The following is a 19,118-nucleotide window of genomic DNA, read 5'->3' on the forward strand; positions in this document are numbered from 1 at the left end:
TGTACACCTACAGCCTTCTCTAGGCAAAATTATCTGGCACAATCTCTACTATTAATGTTTTCTATTTTTTTCCCCAGTAGATCAGGGATTGGGAGGGGGAAGCAGAATCAAGGATTTTATATTAAGGAAACTATACCAAAAGTTTCTATGCCAGTGCTGAACATAGGCAGAGATTCAGCTTTCTGCCAAGAAAAGCAAACTTGATCAGGCCAGTAGAGAGAGGTGCTTTCTCCCTACAAGCTAGCCCCTTCAGGAGACCAATACCAGGAATGAGCCATGCAAAGTCAGGTACCAGTGGCTCATGCCTATAATCCTAACTTATCAGGAGGCTGAGGTCTGAGGATTGTAGTTCAAAACCAGCCCAGGGAGGAAAGTCTGTGAGACTCTCTTCTTCAGTTAACTACCAAAAAGCTGAAAGTGGAGCTGCAGCTCATCTGGTAATGCCAGCCTCGAGTAAAAAAGCTAAGGGACATCATCCAAGCCTTGAGTTCAAGCTCTAGGACCAGGAAGGGAAAAAAAGGAAAGAACGAACCAAGCTGCTGCCCACGCCACCAGTCACTCATCCCTAGCCCAGCAGGCTCAGCTGGCTGTGCATGCCAACACTTAAGAGAGTCATTGTTTCCTATCTCCTGGTGCCATCAACAGCTTGGGGGTGGCAAGGGCAAATCTAGGGCTAAAGGACATTGGCCAATGGCTTTGGACCAAAAGGCCACAGTGAGGCCAGCCAGCTGAGAAAGGAATGTCACGTCCACAGAGAACTCCTATGCAAGGCTGGTGAGAGACTTTAGGTAGGAGGGACCTTGGTTCCAACAACTGAACCATGATTCCCATTCAGGAAATGAGTTCAGGCTCCTCACCCTCTCCTCAATGTGAGAGGCAGGCCTTCCCCTGTGGGAGAGCTCCCATGAGGGTTGGGGAAGATCTACACTTGCTGCTGGTCCCTTCTCTCCCCCGCCCTACTTTGCCCTTCCTCCCCCCCCAACCCCCCGCAGCCCAGTGTCTTGTCACTGTGCCACAAATATGTGGGGGGGGGGGGAAATCACTGTCCCTACAGCTTTTCTTTTTGGTACTAGGCTTAGACTCAAGGCACTGTGCTCTCACTGGGCTTTTGCACTCATGGCAGGCACTCTACCACTTGTCCATACCTCCAGTCCAGCTTTTGCTGGTTAATTGGAGGTAGAACCTGGAGGACTTGTCTGTGTAGCCTGGCTTCAAACCATGATCATCAGATCTCAGCCTCCAGAATAGGTAAAACTGTGGCTTGAGCCACCAGCGCCTGGCCCTGCACTGCTTTTTATTGCTGCCTTTGATGGGCAGTTCTGGGTTGCCTCTTCAGGAGTTGAGCTGCAAGGCCCTATCCTGTGCCACTCACTGGAGAGATTTACATGGGTTCTAAAGCCTGGCCCTGTCTCCTGAAAGCTTAGAAGAGGGCTGGGAAGGTGGCTCAGTGGTAGAATGCTTGCCTTGCATGCTCAAGGCCCTGGGTTCGATTCCTCAGCACCACATAAGCAAAAAGAAAAAAGCCGGAAGTGGAGCTGTGGCTCAAGTGGTAGAGCTGAGGGACAGTGGCCAGGCCCAGAGTTCAGGCCCCATGACTGGACCCAAAAAAAAAAAAAAAAAAAGCTTAGAAGAGCAAAATAAATCCTTCCCCTAAAACAAAACAAATGAACAAACACAGAGAAAGCTTAGAGAAAAGACTCAGATATGGCCCAGGCACCTGAATTCCAGAGTGGCTCAGTAGAGCCCTCACTGAGGGAGTGGACTCTTAACTCAGTGATCTGGGAAACTAAATCATTGATTCTCAAATTCTTTTTTTTTTTTTTTTTGGTCGATCATGGGGCCTGAACTCTGGGCCTGGGTGCTATCCCTGAGCTCTGCAGTTCAAGTCTAGCGCTCTACCACTTGAGCCACAGCACCACTTCAGGCTTTTTCTGTTTATGTGGTGCTGAGGAATCGAACCCAGGGCCTCATGAATGCGAAGCAAGCGCTCTACCACTGACCCACCGTCCTAGCCCCATTTCTCAAGCTCTTGGGCTCTCCTTTCTCTCTCCCTGAAAGAACCCAGTCTCAGGGCCCCATGCAAACACCCAGAGGTTGCCAGCAGGTGTTGGTGAAGGGAAGATGGGCACTACATGCACGATCTCCCTTGGGATCCAGGCACACAGCAGTTGCTGCTGGGGAGAAGGAAGAGAGGGTCTGAAAGGGCATTATTGCCTAGCAAGGAACACAGGGTAGAACTTTCAGGACTTGGTCATCTCCGTCAAGAGGGTTTCACCTGCAGGGCCCTCAGCTCTATCTTTCATGCCTGGCACTAGTCAGCACGAGGTGTCTGATAGCTGCAAGCCCCAGAATATCCAATGTCCCATCAGCACGGGCCATCCTGGGTACAGGGGTGGCAACAGAATCACACCCAAGATAATGGTCACGAAGCACAGTGTACTTATTTAATGTGATCAAAGGTTGAGAGAATAGTATAGCTAAACTCAAACAGACCTATTACTCAGCATCATGGATTATCAACAAGCATTGTTCTTGAAAGAAAAATGTATTATTATCGTTTATTATTATTGTTCCTGAAAGTGAGAAGTGTGGGTATGTGAAAAAGGTATGAGGCAGGCACTGGTGGCTCACTCCTCACAAAGCTGAGATCTGGAGGATCATGGTTCAAGGGTAGCTTAGGAGACTCATTTCCAAAATAGCCAGCGAAAAGCTAGACTGGAGTTGTGGTTGTAGTAGTAAAATGTTGCCCATGCAAGCCCTGAGTTTAAACCCCAGTACTGGCAAGAAAAAAAAAAACAACACAGAATTCAACAGAAAGAGCTCCCAGTGGCCAAAACAGAAACAATCTGAACAACAATGTAAACACTGTACTGCTGGAACAAAACCCAGAGTAAAAATAAATATTCATGAAGCCATACTGACATAAATACAGTCATGTCTCAAAACTGGGAGACTGCTTTCTGAGACCCTCCTCAAGGAAACCCAGATTTGTGGACGCTAATATAACATGGCACAGGCACAAAGCCTCACACAGCCTCTAGCTGGCTTTAAATCCCTTCTAGGGGTGGGGGCAGAGCTTCAGTGATAGAGTACTTGCTCAGCACATGTGAGGCCCTGGGTCCCATCGCTTGTGCTACCAAAATAAGATTACTTACAATACCTAATACAATGCAAATTCTAGGCAAATAGTATATTGGATTATTTAGGGAATAATAACAAGAAAAAAAAAAGTACATGTTTGATATAGGCATTTTCTTCTGAGTATTTTCAATTTACCATTGATTGATTTTGTGGCATTGGAATGTGTTGATACAGAGGTCTGACGGAGGGCCCGAAGAAGTAAATAAATGGAGAATAAACACATCTCCCATGTAGAATTCTGTATGATACAGTTACTCCACATTCTTAAATGTGGGGTGGGCTCCTTTTTCTACAGGGTGTGGTATGGAAGGGAGGGAAGGAGTAGCTTGGAGATATGACCACACAAGATGGGCCAGGTGATCATCAGAGCAGTAGTTTTACCTCTGTGGCATTCCTTCCAGAAAGCCACAATCCCAGGCTAAGCATGAGAGAACACACAAGTCCCAGTTGACATTCTACAAAGTAACAGTACCCTTTAACACTGTCAAGGTCATCAAACACAAGGAAAGTCTTAGAAACTGTCATAGTCAAGAGGACCTTAAGGAGCCATGACTAAATAGAATGTATTATAGAGGTGATCCAAAGACAGTAAAGTGGCATTAGGTTAAAAACTACGTTGAATAAAACATGCTAATTAATAACAAGCAGAACTGCTCCATTCCTTGTGCCACATGCCCTATATTAACATAAAATGTTTAACAATTGGGAGAAACTGGCTGATTGGTAATGAGAACTCTGTGTGCTGTTTGTGATTTTTTTTTTCTGTCTAAAACTATACAAAAGCATTTTTGTTGGTCCTGGGGCTTGAACTCAGGGCCTGGGCACTGTCCCTGAGCCACTTTGTGCTCAAGGCTAGTGCTCAACCCTTTAAGCCACAGCATCACTTCTGCTTTTTTCTGAGTAGTTTATTGGAGATGACTCTCATGGACTTTTCCTGCCCCTGCTGGTTTCCAACCATGATCCTCAGATCTCAGCCTCTTAAGTAGCTAGAATTACAGATGTGAGCCACTGGTGCCTGGCTCGAAAGCTTTTTTTTTTTTTTTTGTCAGCTGTGGGCTTGAACTCTTCAGCTTAAAGCTCAAAGCTAGCACTCTACTACTTGAGCCACAGTACTACTTCCAGTTTTCTGAGTGGTTTGTTGGAGAAAAGAGTCTCACAGATGGGCTGGGAATGGTGCTTAGTGGTAGAGTGCTTGCCTAGTATGCATGAAGCCCTGGGTTCAGTTCCTCAGTACCACATACACAGAAAAAGCTGGAAGTGGTGCTGTGGCTCAAGTGGTAGAGTGCTAACCTTGAGTAAAAGAAGCTCAGGGACAGTGGCCAGGCCCTGAGTTCAAGCCCCAGGACTGGCAAGAGAGAGAGAAAGAGAAAGTCTCAATGATTTTTCTGCCTGGGCTAGCTTTGAACCACGATCCTCAGATCTCAGCCTCCTGAGTAGCTACAATTATGGGCATGAGCCACTGGAGCCAGCTAGAAAGCTTATTTTTAAACATACATTACACATAGTCATTTTATAAGAAAGCTGTTTCTTTTGGAAAGACAAGAGTAGAGACTAGTTCCCCGCAAGTTGAGTGGGAATCAAAGGCTGTGTCTTGCCCTGCTGTCTTTTTGAACGTCATCAGGCCACCTGGTCCTTGGTCTCTGAACCTCCTGTACCAGGTGATGAAAAGCCAGAGCAAAGCTGTCATTGTGGGCAACTGAGCTGTCCAGAAACTGGTTAGACATGCTGGGGCCTGTCTGAAAAAGACTGGCTACCACCTTGGCTATGGTCAGCTATCAGAAAGATTGTCTCAGTATGGCCTCACAGTGCCACACTGCACTGGGGTGACACACACTTGGTGCTGAGAATGTCCCTATGACATGAGCATGGGCAGAGCATGAGGGACCCATTAGAAAACTGAACTGGACCTGTTCCTACCTTTGGCTGTCTCCACCCAAGTCTTGGTGGAAGATGGAGGCAGGTGTTCAGGACCTCAGTCATGGAGCCCTGGAGGAATTTTTTATGTTTATGGTGTGCATATTTGGCCCTCGTCTTGATTTCTACAACCCTTGCACTCCTTCCTTCAGAGGCCTGGAGCGGTGGGAGCATGGATTTGGGGGCAGCAGATCTGACTCAGGTTGACTTCCTCACTTTACAACAGGGAGACCTCAGGTGATTCACTCTGCTCCTGACCTGTTTCTCCAGTTGTAAAATGCAGGTCAGACAACAGCCTCGCCCACCTCTGAGACTGAGTCAAGGACTGAATGAGGAGAGGTAGTAAATGAGGTAGGCTGACTTAGGGGTTATTGTTTGGGAAGTGTGATTAGAGTGCTCCTGGTTTTTCAGGCAGCAAGGAGGGAGTGGTGGCCTAGGAGCTCATCTGAGACAGTTTTGTGTGTATCCAGGATACTTCCAGTTGCAACTCTAGCTGTGCCTTGACTTATGGTGGGATCACATCCCATTAGAAACCCATTATAAGTTGAAAATATTGCTAATACTAAAATGCTTTTACAAGTCAGATGTAGTAGTTCACACCTGTAATCCTAGCACTTAGTAGGGAGAGGCAGAAAGACTGAGTTCCAGGCCAGCTTTGAATCTTCAATAAGGCCCTGCTTTTTGCAAGTGCGTTCTTGTTTGCTTGCTTACTTGTTTTCATCAGTTAATTTTAAACATACTTTCCTCGAATTTCAAAAGGGTTGTACAATTTAACCTGTCCATATAAGTGTCCGGTATTACTTGATCACTCTTCCCCGCCCATCTGTTCCCTCCCATTACTTATTCATTGTTTCCCACTTCTATAGTGAAACCCTGCTTTTTAAAATGCATTTACTACCAGTGTCCTTCCAGGGGAGGGCACAAAAGCAACATGAATTCAATAGAACCTGTACTATTATGTTTGGCCCATACAGCCAGCCTCACCCCTAGACTTTTCCGTTTCGGAGCTGACACATTTCTTCTTTGCTTTAAGCCAGTTAGGCCTGTTTTCTATCAATTTCATCCAGGTCTTAAACGCTACTCTTCTTTGTCTTCATCCAAGGCAGGGCATGCCACAGAGAAGTACATGTGGGTGACTAGAATGTTTGGCCCAAGTTTTAGTGGCCAAGTGCATTTGTCATTTGATTCTAATGTTACCCAGAAAGCATCCCAACCATGAAAGAGATGGAAGAATGCTACATGAATATGGATGAGGAGATTTCATCCAGATCAGGGGTAGGCAAACTACAGCTTGTGGAAGAAATCTGGCACACCACTTGTTTTCATAAATAAAGCTTGCCTGGAACACAGCCACACTCTGGTGGTTTTGTGTAATGGCCCAATGGCAGAACTGAGTGGGAGCTACAGGAATCATGTGACTCATAAAACCTACCAGAAAAAGATGTACTGCCCCCTGGTAGATGGTGGAAGAATAAAATATTGGGAAAGTCCTTCCCTGTGTCCCCAAATCACAGCAGCACTGAGAAGCCTCCATCTTGGCCTATGTCTCACTACCTCTGGTCCTGTGCTCTTCAGGAAAGCGAGTGTCACTTGAACAAAGCTTACCTCACAATGAAGTTAATGTGCCCTTACCATGTGGCTTACCCTCACTAGGAAGTAGGACCAGTGTAAATGTGCCGGGAATAAAAGTTAGTCAAATTTTCATAAACATTGGTCAATCTTATCTGGCATCTAAAGCCAATGGATTCTGCCTCTAGCCACAATTATAGTGTATTAAAGGCCATCAAAAAAAGGCTTGAAATTTTTTATGTTGTCATGCAAGGATTGGACCCAGGGCTTCACATACTCTAGGCAGGTGCTCTACCACAAGGGGTAGGCTATTCCTCTGGTCCCAGGCCATCTCCCTGTTTAATTCTTGGCAGTTACACTCCTGCCTCAAGTCTCATATACACAGATAAAGTGGGTAAAATAGGGGAAGGAACATGTTATCAGTCATCCTCATGGGGTTTTCTAAAGAACTTTATCTCTGCTAAGTTAAATCATGAGCAAGAAACATAGTAAGATTTTGAGGAAATCCTGTCATAAAACTTCCTTAAACATCTATGATAATTTTGTATGACTCTTCCTCAGAAAGGGCTTCATAAAGGATAGTGTTGCATTGTCCACAAAATGGCTTTTGCAGAATAATCCTTGATGATTTGTTTTATGCCTATCCTAGGGCCTGGGTGCCATCTTGAGCTTTTTTTGCTTAAGTCTAGCTCTCTGGCACTTTTGGTGCTTTTTTGGTGCTTAATTGGAGTTAAGAGTCTCACAGACTTTCCTGCCCAGGATGGCTTCAAACCACAATCCTCAGATCTCAGCCTCTTGAATAATTAGGATTCAGGTGCGAGCCACCAATGCCTTGTGATCCTGGGTTTTTAGTCAAGTCTACATGATGAACCCCTCAGACTTCCTCAAGGAAAAGGATGGTTGATCCCAGATCACCTGTGACCTACTCTATTCCTTTGTCTTGACCCTGGGAAGCTCTGGTGAAATAAAACTGAGCTCTATGAGTTACCTCTTCTAGGTTCCGAATCTACTTGATAAGTCTAAGAATGAACCTAAAACCTAGGCAATTGTGCGTGCACACGTGTGTGTGTGTACAAGTGCGCTAGTACTGGGGCTTAAACACGGTGTCTCTTGCTCTTGCATAGCTCTTTTCATTCGAGACCGGTACTGTACCACTTGGGCCACACTTCCACTTCTAGTTTCTGATTGCTAAGGTCCAGTAATGTGGGCTACCTGAAACTGCTGGTGAATGTACCACTTGTGTTGCCACAGGAAGAGCATGCTGCTGCTGTGTGCTTCAAAGGCACCCATGCAAGAATGGGCTCCATAGAGCTTCAGCATCTCCAGTTCTGAGTTGGATGTCTCCAGCTGCTTGAGTTCTGCTAGGAAACAGGATAGAAGTTAACCAAGGACATCATGTCTTTACAGAGGTTGGTTCTTTTCCGGCTTGGCACAGCTATTCTCCTTTCTTCTGAAAGAGCTTTGGAAGCTTTGATATGGCTACCAGGCTGGTACTGAGACTGGCATTAACTCCACAGGTTGTGAGCCTAGAGAAGTTTCTGGAATAAGTGAACTCTGGGATGAACTTGAGCAGTCAGGGGATTAAGCATCCATCTTCCAGTAGAGGAGACTCCAATGATGAGGGAAGCAGACTCTGGGTGAAGGCTGGTCAGGAAAAGGTTGACTGTGAAGGGCAGCACATCAAAGGAAAGTGGCAGCTTGTATTTCACTTTGGGTTTGTGTTGTTGTCTCACAGTTACTGGCCAGAGTCTAACCTCTGATTCAGAAAAGATGTTTCTTCTGCCTTACCCAGGAGGCCTCCTCGCTGGTCCCAGGAGGGTCTGGCAGGACCCCAACATCTAGGACATTCAAGCTGGGCTTAAGGGGAAGGTGGGGCTCATGTGGAAAGAGCTCAGTGGACATTTTGCATTTATTGGGTCAGTTCATGTTTGTTGGAATTAAATGTTATGGTAGTATCTTCCATACATGGATCTGCTTGGTAAGTCTGAGAATGTTATCTCTAAAACCTAGCAAATTGTGTGTATGTGCATGTATAATACTGGGGCTTAAATTCAGGGCCTCTTGCTCTTGCGTAGCTTTTTTCATTCAAGACTGGTACTGGGGCTGGGAAGGTGGCTCAGTGGTAGAGCGCTTGCCTTGCATGCCTGATGCCCTGGGTTCGATTCCTTAGCACCACATAAGCAAAAAGAAAAAAGCTAGAAGTGGCGCTGTGGCTCAAGTGGTAGAGCACTAGCCTTGAGCTGAAGAGCTGAGGGACAGCCCCCAGGCCCAGAGTTCAGGCCCCATGACCGGACTCAAAAAAAAAAAGACTGGTACTATACCACTTGAGTCACACTTCACTTCCAACTTTTTATTGGTTAGTTGGTGATAAGTCTCTCAGTTTCATCTTCCCAGGCTGGCTTTGAATTGCAATGTTTGGGTCTCAGTCTCCTGAGTAGCTAGGATTACAGGCATAAGCCACCTGCACCTAGCTTCTAGGACCTGTCTTGAATGCTGGGTTGGAAAGTCCAAGAGAAGATATATCTCTGGAAATGGCAGTGTAAACACTGATCTGTCACCCTCTTTTCTCTCCCTAGCTTGACTTTACCTACCCTACTAGGCCCAGCTCCTTGTAATGCAAACTCAGATGGAAGCAGTCCGTTTTGTGTCTTCGTTACACCAATTATTATTCCTGTGCCCAGAGCCTTCTGCATTAGTAATGGGAAGGATAGATTTCAATTTTGCAGCCCCACTCCCCCAAAAAAGAAACAAAACCAACTTTCTTACCGGGCAAAAATAACCAGGAATCAAGAATTACTTTTGGGATTGGGTTTAAGTTGTGTGGGTGTGGGCGTGCTCTGAGGACTCCTCTCTCCCTGTTGGAGCAGAACACCTACCTTCTTAGCCTTCCTAGGAAGAAGGCCTCTCCACAGAGGAGACACAAAGCCAGATGACTGCAAGATTCCAGTCTGTCTCCATGCCAACCTCTGCCTCTAGTCAGAACCTCTATCTCCCACCATGCAGAATGCCTACTCCAGGCTCTAGAGCACAGCCTCCACTCATACTCAGGGAGGAGACAGACATGCTGAAATGCAGTATGTGCAGTGCAGGGAGTTTGCAAAACAACCCTTCCTACTCCTCACTGGGCACACTGCCTCCTTAACTAGAGGCAAAGGTGTGTGAGGGTGGAACTGATGTCCTGTCTCACTTGCAAAGGCCCATGCAAATTGTCTGGAAACATTTTACATGGGAGAAAAATGATTCAATGGCAACCTTCAAAACTCCCTAAGACTAGACATTCTGAAGGAACTGTCAGTACAGATCACAAATGACAGACATTATAGAAAATGTTATTCCTTTATTATTTCAAGGAGGTAATACATAGCCCAGAATGCCAAAGCAATAGGAAATTAGAGGCAGCAAATAGCCAGAGTTTCTGAGAAGAGCCTCATGCTGCATCTCTGAGCTCTGGTCTGCCTACAGCCCAGGGCTGCTCACAAGAAGGCCAAGACAGTGACATGAGCTGGCTGTGACTGTAGCAGCGGACAGATGACCAAACTTGGCACTCCACTGACCACCAAAGGGCTCAATGCAGGGAGCAGCAGAGGCACTACCAGGGCCCAAGGGGAAGATAGCACTCACCCTGCCCCCACTAGTTCACAAGGCCTCTGCCACCACAGCAGCCAGCCTGTCTAGCACTTGACTATTTCTGTGAGCCTAGATTGGGCAAGCCAGAACTAAATCCTGAGTCATAATGAAGGTGAAAGACTTAGTAGTGTTAATGCTGAGAAAAAAAGACAATACTCAGAAGATGGGCTGGGAATCTGTGGGCGAGGATGGAAACACGCCGAAGGGTCTCAAGACCTCAGAGGGTTTTACATGGTACATGATGAGAGGGGTAGGGGCTGGGCACTGGGGGCTGCTTCCTCTGCCTAGAGTTGAGCTAGAGGCCGGTTTCCACTCATAATTGGTTACCTGGATCTAAGTCAGCACACCTGAGGTAAGGCCTGTGCACCAGGCGTGGCCTTGGAGAGATGTGTGGCTCAGTTCCCCCACCCCCAGCTTCTGTCCCTTGAAAATAACTGGGATGGAAGGCAAGAGGCAGAAGTACCTCTGACTGTGGCCCTAATATGGTCTTTTCCAGGGAGCTCATTTTGGTGGGAACCAGAGCCCCACATTGGCATGGAGTTGACCAATCTTCACCCACAAGAGGGTGTCCTGTCTGGTGATTTAATGGTGGCATGTTGTTGGGAGTGGCAGCAGTGGCTATGGATCCTGTAATGTTCAGATGCCATGCGTTTCAGTGCAACCATCCAGGCTGGAGGCTGGCAGGGAGGGCTTCTTTCTCCTGGCATGCACTGCTCCCAGCCTCACTGCATGAGCTGACAGAGTTTTGGTTTGACAGATGTGAAAAGAATTTTAAAAACCACGCCACTGTGTACTCCAAACTCAGAGCCACTGGTTTTGTTTTGACAAGAAAGGACAAAGAGAACCACACATGGCTCCATGGTAGCTAAGGCTGGTGCAGCGCAGAATGCACTAGGTACCGAAACGCAGAAACTCTGTCTGACTGGGGAGCTGGTGGCACAGGGACGCAGGTCCTCTAGTCAGTGGCAGGCTCTGCTGTCTTTTCCTCATACTCCTCAAAGCCTGGGACTGGCTTCTGTAGAAAGTATGTGGTGGCCTGTATCACCTTGTCCGGTCCAATATTGTACACAGGGTGGGTAGGCTGCTGTAAAGAGAACAGATGCCAACATCATACTGTGCTCCCTGGAAATACACACATCCTTCATTTGCTGAAATGCACTTTTTTTTTTTTTTTTTGGTCAGTCCTGGGGCTTGAACTCTGGGCCTGGGCACTATCCCTGAGCTTCTTTTGCTCAAGGTGAGTGCTCTACCACTTGAGCCACAGTGCCACTTGTGACTTTTTTGAGTAGTCTATTGGAGGTAAGAGTCTCACAGAGTTTCCTGCCTGGGCTGGCTTCGAACCACGATCCTCAGCTATCAGTCTCCCGAGTAGCTAGGATTATAGGCATGAGCCACCGGCACCCAGCTGAAATATACTTCTAAGAATGTGGTATAAGGTTCATCAAAGATACACACCAAGATACGTAAGATAAGAATGGATGTGGTGGCCCACTCCTGAGTCCCAGCACTAGGGAGGTGGAAGCAACAGGATCAGGAATTCAGAGCCAGATAGGGCTACACAGTGACTTCCAGGTCAGCCTGGGCAATACAGTGAGCCCCCACTTCTCCTCCCCACTCCCCCCTGCTTTTTTGAGAGTGTATGTGTATATTCCCATACTGGGACTTAAGGGCCTGGGCACTATCTCTTAGTTTTTCTACCTCTAGTCCACATACCATGTGGGGATCTTAGACAACAGTAAGTAAGATTTTTAAAAGTCAGAATGGAAGAGGCAAAACTATGCTTATTTGAAGATGCCATTCTTTTCCAAATAGAAAACCTAAGCTAAGAGAGTCTGTAAAGTATTACAATTATTAAGAGTTTATAAAGATTGCTGTATATAAAATTAACATATAAAAATCAACAGCCATTTCATATACTAAGTAACAACCAGTTATAAAATATAATGGGGAAATAAGATTGTACTCAGAGTAACTACAAAAACCATGAACTACTCAGATATAGATCTAACAAAAATGTACTGGCCTTCAAGAGAACAAAATTTAAGAATCACTGAAGAATATGAAAGAAAAACTAGAATGTTTATAAAAGTAAAACCTTAATAGAGGCCAGCTGTATCACATTAACCTAACAGTCAGTTCAATCCCAACAAAAATTTCAAATTCTTAAAAAAAATTTGTAAGAATTTGATAAGCTGATCCTATAACTCATAAGGAAAGGCAGTTGTAAAGAAAACAAAAAAGAGGTACTTGCCTAATTGTCTGTGTGTAGACTGTTTAAAGTGCAGAGGTAAACAAGCCAAAGGAACCGAATGACAGTCTAGAACAGAACCTCCTCACACACAAACTGATGGGAGGCCCACCAGCATGAAAGCTTGCAAACCACAATAAATACTGCTGTTCAGAAAAATACAGAATTATATCTTGCCATCACTATAGACAGAAATCAAATCAAACTTGAAAATTTTTGTCTTACTGCAGTGCTTTGTTAACTATGGCACTTAATGTGACTTGTGATGTATTTTGTTTGTCAGCTTCTCTCAAAACATGGTAGGGATAAATTCCTTCTACAAAGCCTTGATACCCAAACTGGAAAAAGACCACAACAGCAGCAGCAATAAAAATCACAGACAAATTCCTTAATGAATACTTGCAAAGTGAATTCAACAACACATCATGATTAAGTTGGTACATTCTAGGAATGCTAGGATGGTTCAACCTATTCAAATCAATGTAACAAAGTACATAAACCAAATAAAGTACCAAACCCACAAAATCACTTCTATAGATACAGAGAAAATTCAACATCTTTTCTTGGTTAAAAACTCTGAAGAAATTAGGAATAGAAGGAATGGACTACAACATAATAAGGATTATATATGACAAACCTATTGCCAATATCATGCTACATGGAGGAAAACAAATCATTCCCACTGAAGTCAGGAATGAGACACAGGTATAGTTTCTATACTCTCTGCATTCTCCCAACTGCTATTCAGTATAGTACTAGAACTCCTAGCAGAGCAGTACAACAGGAAAGACAATAAAAGACTTAAAAAGGGAAGAAATAAATTGAATTATCCCTATTTGCAAATTATGGGGCTCTGTATTTAAAAGATACTAAAGATTCTAACAAAAAACTCCTGGATCTGCTAAACACTTTTTTTTTATATAGCAGGATAAAAAATTAGCATAGAGAAATTGGTAGCTTTTCTATATGCCAATACTGAACTATCTAAGAAAGAAATTCAAAGACAATTATTTTTTTTTAAGCCTAGGAATAAACTAAGGAGGTAAAAGATCTTTACAATAAAAACTATAAAAGATCCAGAAGAGGACTGGGAAGGTGGCTCAGTGGTAGAGTGCTTGCCTCGCATGCATGAGGCCCTTGGGTTCCATTCCTCAGCACCACATAAGCAGAAAAAGCCAGAAGTGGTGCTGTAGCTCAAGTGATAGTGTGCTCGCCTTTTGAGCTAAAGAACTGAGGGACAGCGCCAGGCCCACGATTGACAGAAAAATAAATAAATAAATAATAAAAGATCCAGAAGATAGATTTTTTTTAAAAAAAAAATGATTTCAGGCCATCTACTATGGCTGGGCAGTAGTGGCTCACACCTGTAATCCTAGTTATTTTGGAGGCTGATATCTGAAGATTGATGTTTGTAGCTGGCCTGGGCAGAAAAGTCCCATTAGTCCAGTTAACCACCAAAAAGCTGGAAGTGAACGTGTGGCTCAAGTGGTACAGTACTAGCCTTGAGCAGAAAATACAAGTAAGTATGTTAGATCATAAGGCCTTGAGTTCAAGTCTTAGTAACTGCACACACAAAAAAGGAACAATTACTTAAGTAACACTTCCCACTGCCCCCCCCCAAAAAAAACCCCAAACTATAGAAAAGATAAACTGCATACTACTTTAAAGTGAAAATCCATTCAGGACTAGTACTAGGGCTCAAATGGTTGGGTACCTGCCTAGAAAACTTGAAGGCCTGAGTTCAAATCCTAATACCCTGCCCCTATCCAAACACTAAAAATAAAGCAAAAAGGAAAAGTCACAAATTGAAAGATACTTACTATATACCCGTAAGTGAGAAAGGGTTAGTATCATGACTACACAAAGAAGTCCTACAAATATGCAAGACAAAGGAAAACATCTGAAATTACAAATCAGTAAGCTAATAAGGAGCTAAGGATAAGAATTCTGGCAACAAGAAAAAAAATCTGCCTATGGAATGCCTTGTCTTCCTGCTGTTGTGAGTATAAGATAGCACAAACCCTGCTGAAGAACATTTGGTAGCTATCTAGTAAAGCATTTGACTGCTTGTTCTGGGATACGCCTGTAATCCCATCACCTAAGAGGCTGAGGCAGGAAAAGATCACAGTTGGAGGCTAGCCTGAGTAACAATTCCAGACCAGAATGATGCACATAGCAAGACCTTGTCTCCAGAGATCAAAGGCTAGGGCTATAGCTCAGTAGTAAAGCATTAGTCTAGGAAGCAAAAGGTCTTAGGTTTGATCCCAAGTATAAAGCTTAAAATATGTAAAATTAACACACTAATATTTTTATAGTAGAAACAGATATATTAAGAGGACAAAAAATACACAGCCATGATAGAAGTCAAATTCAGGACAAGGTTAGGTCTAGGGAATGAGGGAAGAAACAAAAGAAGAGGGTTGATAATGGCTAGGCACCAGTGGCTCATGCCTGTAATCCTAGCTACTCAGGAGGCTGAGATCTGAGGATTGCGGTTCAAAGCCAGCCCAGGCAGAAAAGTCTATGAGACTCTTTAACTCCAAGCAACCACCAGAAAACCAGAAATGGTGTTGTGGCTAAAGTGGTAGAGGGCTTGCCTTGAGCTTAAGAGCTCAGGACAGCGCCCAGGTCCAGAGTTCAAGCCCCACGATCAACAAAAGAAAAAAGAAGACAGATAAGAAAATAGGCTCAGTATTTACAGTTGTGGAAACAGGACACTGTAATACTTCATAACACTAAATTGTGTTCACTAAAATCTGTGTGGGTCATGTTACTTGACCTCTGTGGACATCTCAGTTGAATCCATGTCCTGGGCTCATATTTGGGTTCAGAGTATCTCTAACGAGACATTAAGCTGATACACCCAGGAGAGATGTAGTCAGCATACAGTGAGTATGCCCTGTAGATGCTGTACTTTCCTCAGAGAGGAACTAAGGGGTAAGTGCTGGTCTGGATCCCTGACTCTGGAATAAACATACAAAACCTCTATCTATCCCAGATCAGACTACACTATTAATAACCTGAGTGCCTACAGTTGCATTTCCTAAAGGTTGTATCCTCACTAATGGGCTGCAAAGAGTAAGGGAGTGTCCACTAAGAGCTTTGTAGCCTGTTCACACAGGGAGCACATGCCAGTGCTGCAGGCTTAAGTTCTCTGCTCAGAGAAACACGTGGAGAAGAGGTGTTGAGTCCCCATTGCACCTTACCAGAGCATTTTCTGGCATGCCCAGGACCACATCATGCAACATGGCTCCGCTGCCAAAGTGCTGGGCAATGGATAGGCCACTGAGGCAGTAGCAGGTGTGGTAGAAGTCACGTGACCTGTAAGGACAAGCAGTTCTGAGCATGTGCTCCTCTGCTCCCACCAAGCCCTCCAGTGAATCCAACCACATGGATCCAGGTGCCAGTGATATGCTTTGCCTGCCTTGCCCTTAGGCTACACATGGCTACAGGTGTGGCTTTTCCTAGCATTGTTTTGAAAAGCCCTATCTTCCCACCCCGCCCAACAGTGAGGCTATAATTTTAGCCTTTGTTCTATTCTACTTAAATCAGTTTGTCTCAACAGAACAAAACAAACAACTGAGGAGGAAAGCTACTAAGCCGGCCATCCTGTCCCCTCTCAGGAGAAGGTCATGTGAGCAGGGAGACCAGATAAGCTGGGGTCCTACTGATTAGGGTGTCTTCCCCATGTGACACTAGCACGAAGCAGGCAGATTTAAAGGGATGCCCAGCCTTTAATGGCCTGGTTCTGAGCTGAGCTGTAGAATACTGCCTTTCCTGCTTGCCATCCCCTGCTCCCTTCCTCCCTCCTTCCATCCTGACAAGACACTCACTTGCCAGGCTTGTCCAGAAGGCCACCGGCAGGGCACTGGCAGCACATGAGGATGTACTCCTGCAGGGCCTGCTGATGGAACATCCAGTGGCTCATGCTGAGGGCTGGGTCACCTGAAAGACAAGAGGTCCAAGCAGCAGTTAGCCATGACTTGTACTTTATGAGCCAGTAAGAACCGTCAGGCTTTCATTTCCCTCCTCTTCCATTCTTTCTTGGTATACCTGCTATCTTCACATATTCCTTCTGCTGAGCCTTGTCCTGTGTCAAAGAGCAGCCATTCAAAGCATTCACTTCCTACCTTGTTGGCTTTCTGAGTACTTACCTTACTCCTCCTCCTGAAATGACCAATTTGTTTGCCTTTTTTTTAAATTTGCCTTTTTTTTTTTTTTTGATAGAGTCTCATTATGAGCCAGGCTGGCCTCAAACTAAGTCTCCTGTGTGATGGAATTACAGGTATGTACTACCATGCCTGGAAGCCATCATTCTGTATTCTAGCACCTTTCTGAACCTTGTGCAAAACTCTAAACAGATAAAGGAATTCTCAGCAGGCAGTAATAAACTGTTTATTCTCCTACTTTCTAAATCAGAGTGAAAGCTATCTCCAAAAGGGAATTCATCAAATTATTTCTTGACTCAATTTCTTTTTTTCCTAGCTGAAGGAGTGGCTCAAGTGATAAAGCCATCTACACAAGGACCTGAGTTCAATCCCCAGTACAGGGGAGGGGGTGGTAAGAAGGAACATTTATTTAATGTTTTTTTTTTAATGAGGACATTGAAAATATTCTAAAGTTAATTGTGAGGATGGTTGTATAATTCAATGAATAAACTAAACTGAATCTTATGTCTTAACACTTCAGAAAAGCTACATTAAACTTTCTATATAAAATATGCCTTTATGTCATACCCTAAAACAAATGATTATTTCTGGAAGTTAAATAATAACCTATGGGTAAAATCAGAATCTGGAAAGAAAGTGCTATAAACTATTAAAAGATTATAGAGTGCTTCAATTACTTCCTATATTACTGAGGTTTAAATCTCAAAGTTCATAAACTCCACAAGGAGCTTCCTGAATTTGGACACAATCACCCATAATCGAAGCAAGATAAAGGGAGAAATGATAGCAGGATGATTACTTTGCATGGAAATCAGCTTTTTAAATCCCTTTACCTCTGCCTTCAACTACAGATCCCATTATCATTTTGCATTTCAAAGGTTCCTTTCATCTACCCAGTTTCTAAACCATAACTGACAGGTACAGCCACATGGAGCCCAATTTCACAGATGTACAAGAAAGAACCAAGGAATATCCCAAAGAAACTCACAGGCTTTCTTAATGCTCCAGAAAGCAAAGTAAGACTGACTTAATCATCGGAGATTTTAAGTGACTACTGGTAATTCATTGTTCTATTCAAACATTGTCTTCCACTGGTGGAAGGCAGTTGATGGTATGGAGCTACTAATAGTCACTTGCTGAGTGAGGAAATGGCCTACACCTCTATGCTGCACTCCGTTGGGTCTTTTTCTAGAAAAAGACTGTGTGTGTGTGTGTGTGTGTGTGTGTGTGTGTGTGTGAGAGAGAGAGAGAGAGAGAGAGAGAGAGAGAACAAGCGAGAGAGAGGGAGAAAGGGAGAAAAAAAAAGGCAGATTGGGAATGGCCTTAAGCATGCTAAACAAGTGTTTTATCACTGAGCCAAATTCCCAGCCTGTGTTGTTTTCCTTTTCCTTTTTTTCTCTATGCTAGTAGAGGGGCATGAACTCAGAGCCTCGTGCCATGGTTGGCTTTCTTGTTCACAATTGGCATTCTACCACTTGAGTCACACCTTCTAGTATAGCATTTTGTTGGTTAATTGAAAATGGACTCTCAACAATTTTTTTTTTGCTCAGGCTAGCTTCAAACTTTAATTCTTTAGATCTCAGCCTCTTGAGTAGCCAAGATTGAGTAGCCACCAGTGCCCAGCATATTTTTTTTTTTTTTGGTCCGGTCGCGGGGCCTGAACTCTGGGCCTGGGCGTTGTCCCTCAGCTCTTCAGCTCAAGGCTAGCGCTCTACCACTTGAGCCACCGCGCCACTACCGGCTTTTTTTCTTTTTGCTTATGTGGTGCTGAGGAATCGAACCCAGGGCCTTGAGCATGCAAGGCAAGAGCTCTACCACTGAGCCACCTTCCCAGCCCTGCCCAGCATATTTTATTTTTCTTTATACAAGAAACATTTCAATTGTAGAGAAAAACAGAAAATGCAAACTAAAAGAAAATGACTATCTGTAATTTCATATCCCAGAGTCTATTCTTTTTTCCCCCATCCTAAAGATGGAATTTAAGGATTTGCATGTGCTAGGCAGGCACTGTACCACAACACTACATTCTCAGCTTTTTCTATTAATTTGTAGAGCCAACTCTCACTAAAAATGAGATTACTCTGTTTTGAAGCTACTGTGGTCATAGTATAGGGTAAGATGTGTCTATAATGCATCTCCTTTCTATTCCAAGGTTGGTATTTTGCCTGCCAATCAGAACACACCCTCTGCTAGACTCCAGTCTGTTCCAAGTCCAAGAAACTTATTTTCTTTTCCTTTTTAGAAAAGCTTTTGTGATGGTGCTGGGGCTTCAACTCAGGGTCTCCTGCTCCCACTCGGCTTTTCCATTAAAGTCTGGTACTCAACTATTTGAACCACACTTCTTTTTCTGGCTTTTTGGTGGTTTATTGGAAATAAGAGTCTTCTGACAGTCCTACTAGTGGTCTAGCCAGAAAGTGTGCAGCCTCCAGAGACAGACAGGTTTGTATCTT

At 44.3% G+C, this 19,118-nt stretch overlaps 1 protein-coding gene across 1 annotated transcript in view; it reads right to left on the reverse strand.

Annotated features, from left to right (window-relative positions):
• Positions 1 to 9,944: 9,944 nt before the first annotated feature.
• Positions 9,945 to 19,118, reverse strand: part of LOC105985255 (protein farnesyltransferase subunit beta) — a 56,021-nt gene continuing 46,847 nt past the window's right edge. The window contains exons 10-12 of the mRNA XM_013015722.1: positions 16,333 to 16,444; positions 15,706 to 15,820; positions 9,945 to 11,335 (exon numbers count right to left, since the gene is read on the reverse strand). Of these exons, the coding sequence (XP_012871176.1) occupies positions 11,207 to 11,335; positions 15,706 to 15,820; positions 16,333 to 16,444 (356 nt within the window). The 3' untranslated portion in view covers positions 9,945 to 11,206. The remainder of the gene's footprint in view (positions 11,336 to 15,705; positions 15,821 to 16,332; positions 16,445 to 19,118) is intronic.

Source organism: Dipodomys ordii, unplaced genomic scaffold (genome assembly GCF_000151885.1).
Source record: "Dipodomys ordii isolate 6190 unplaced genomic scaffold, Dord_2.0 Scaffold2, whole genome shotgun sequence".
Classification (NCBI taxonomy): Eukaryota; Metazoa; Chordata; class Mammalia; order Rodentia; family Heteromyidae; genus Dipodomys; species Dipodomys ordii.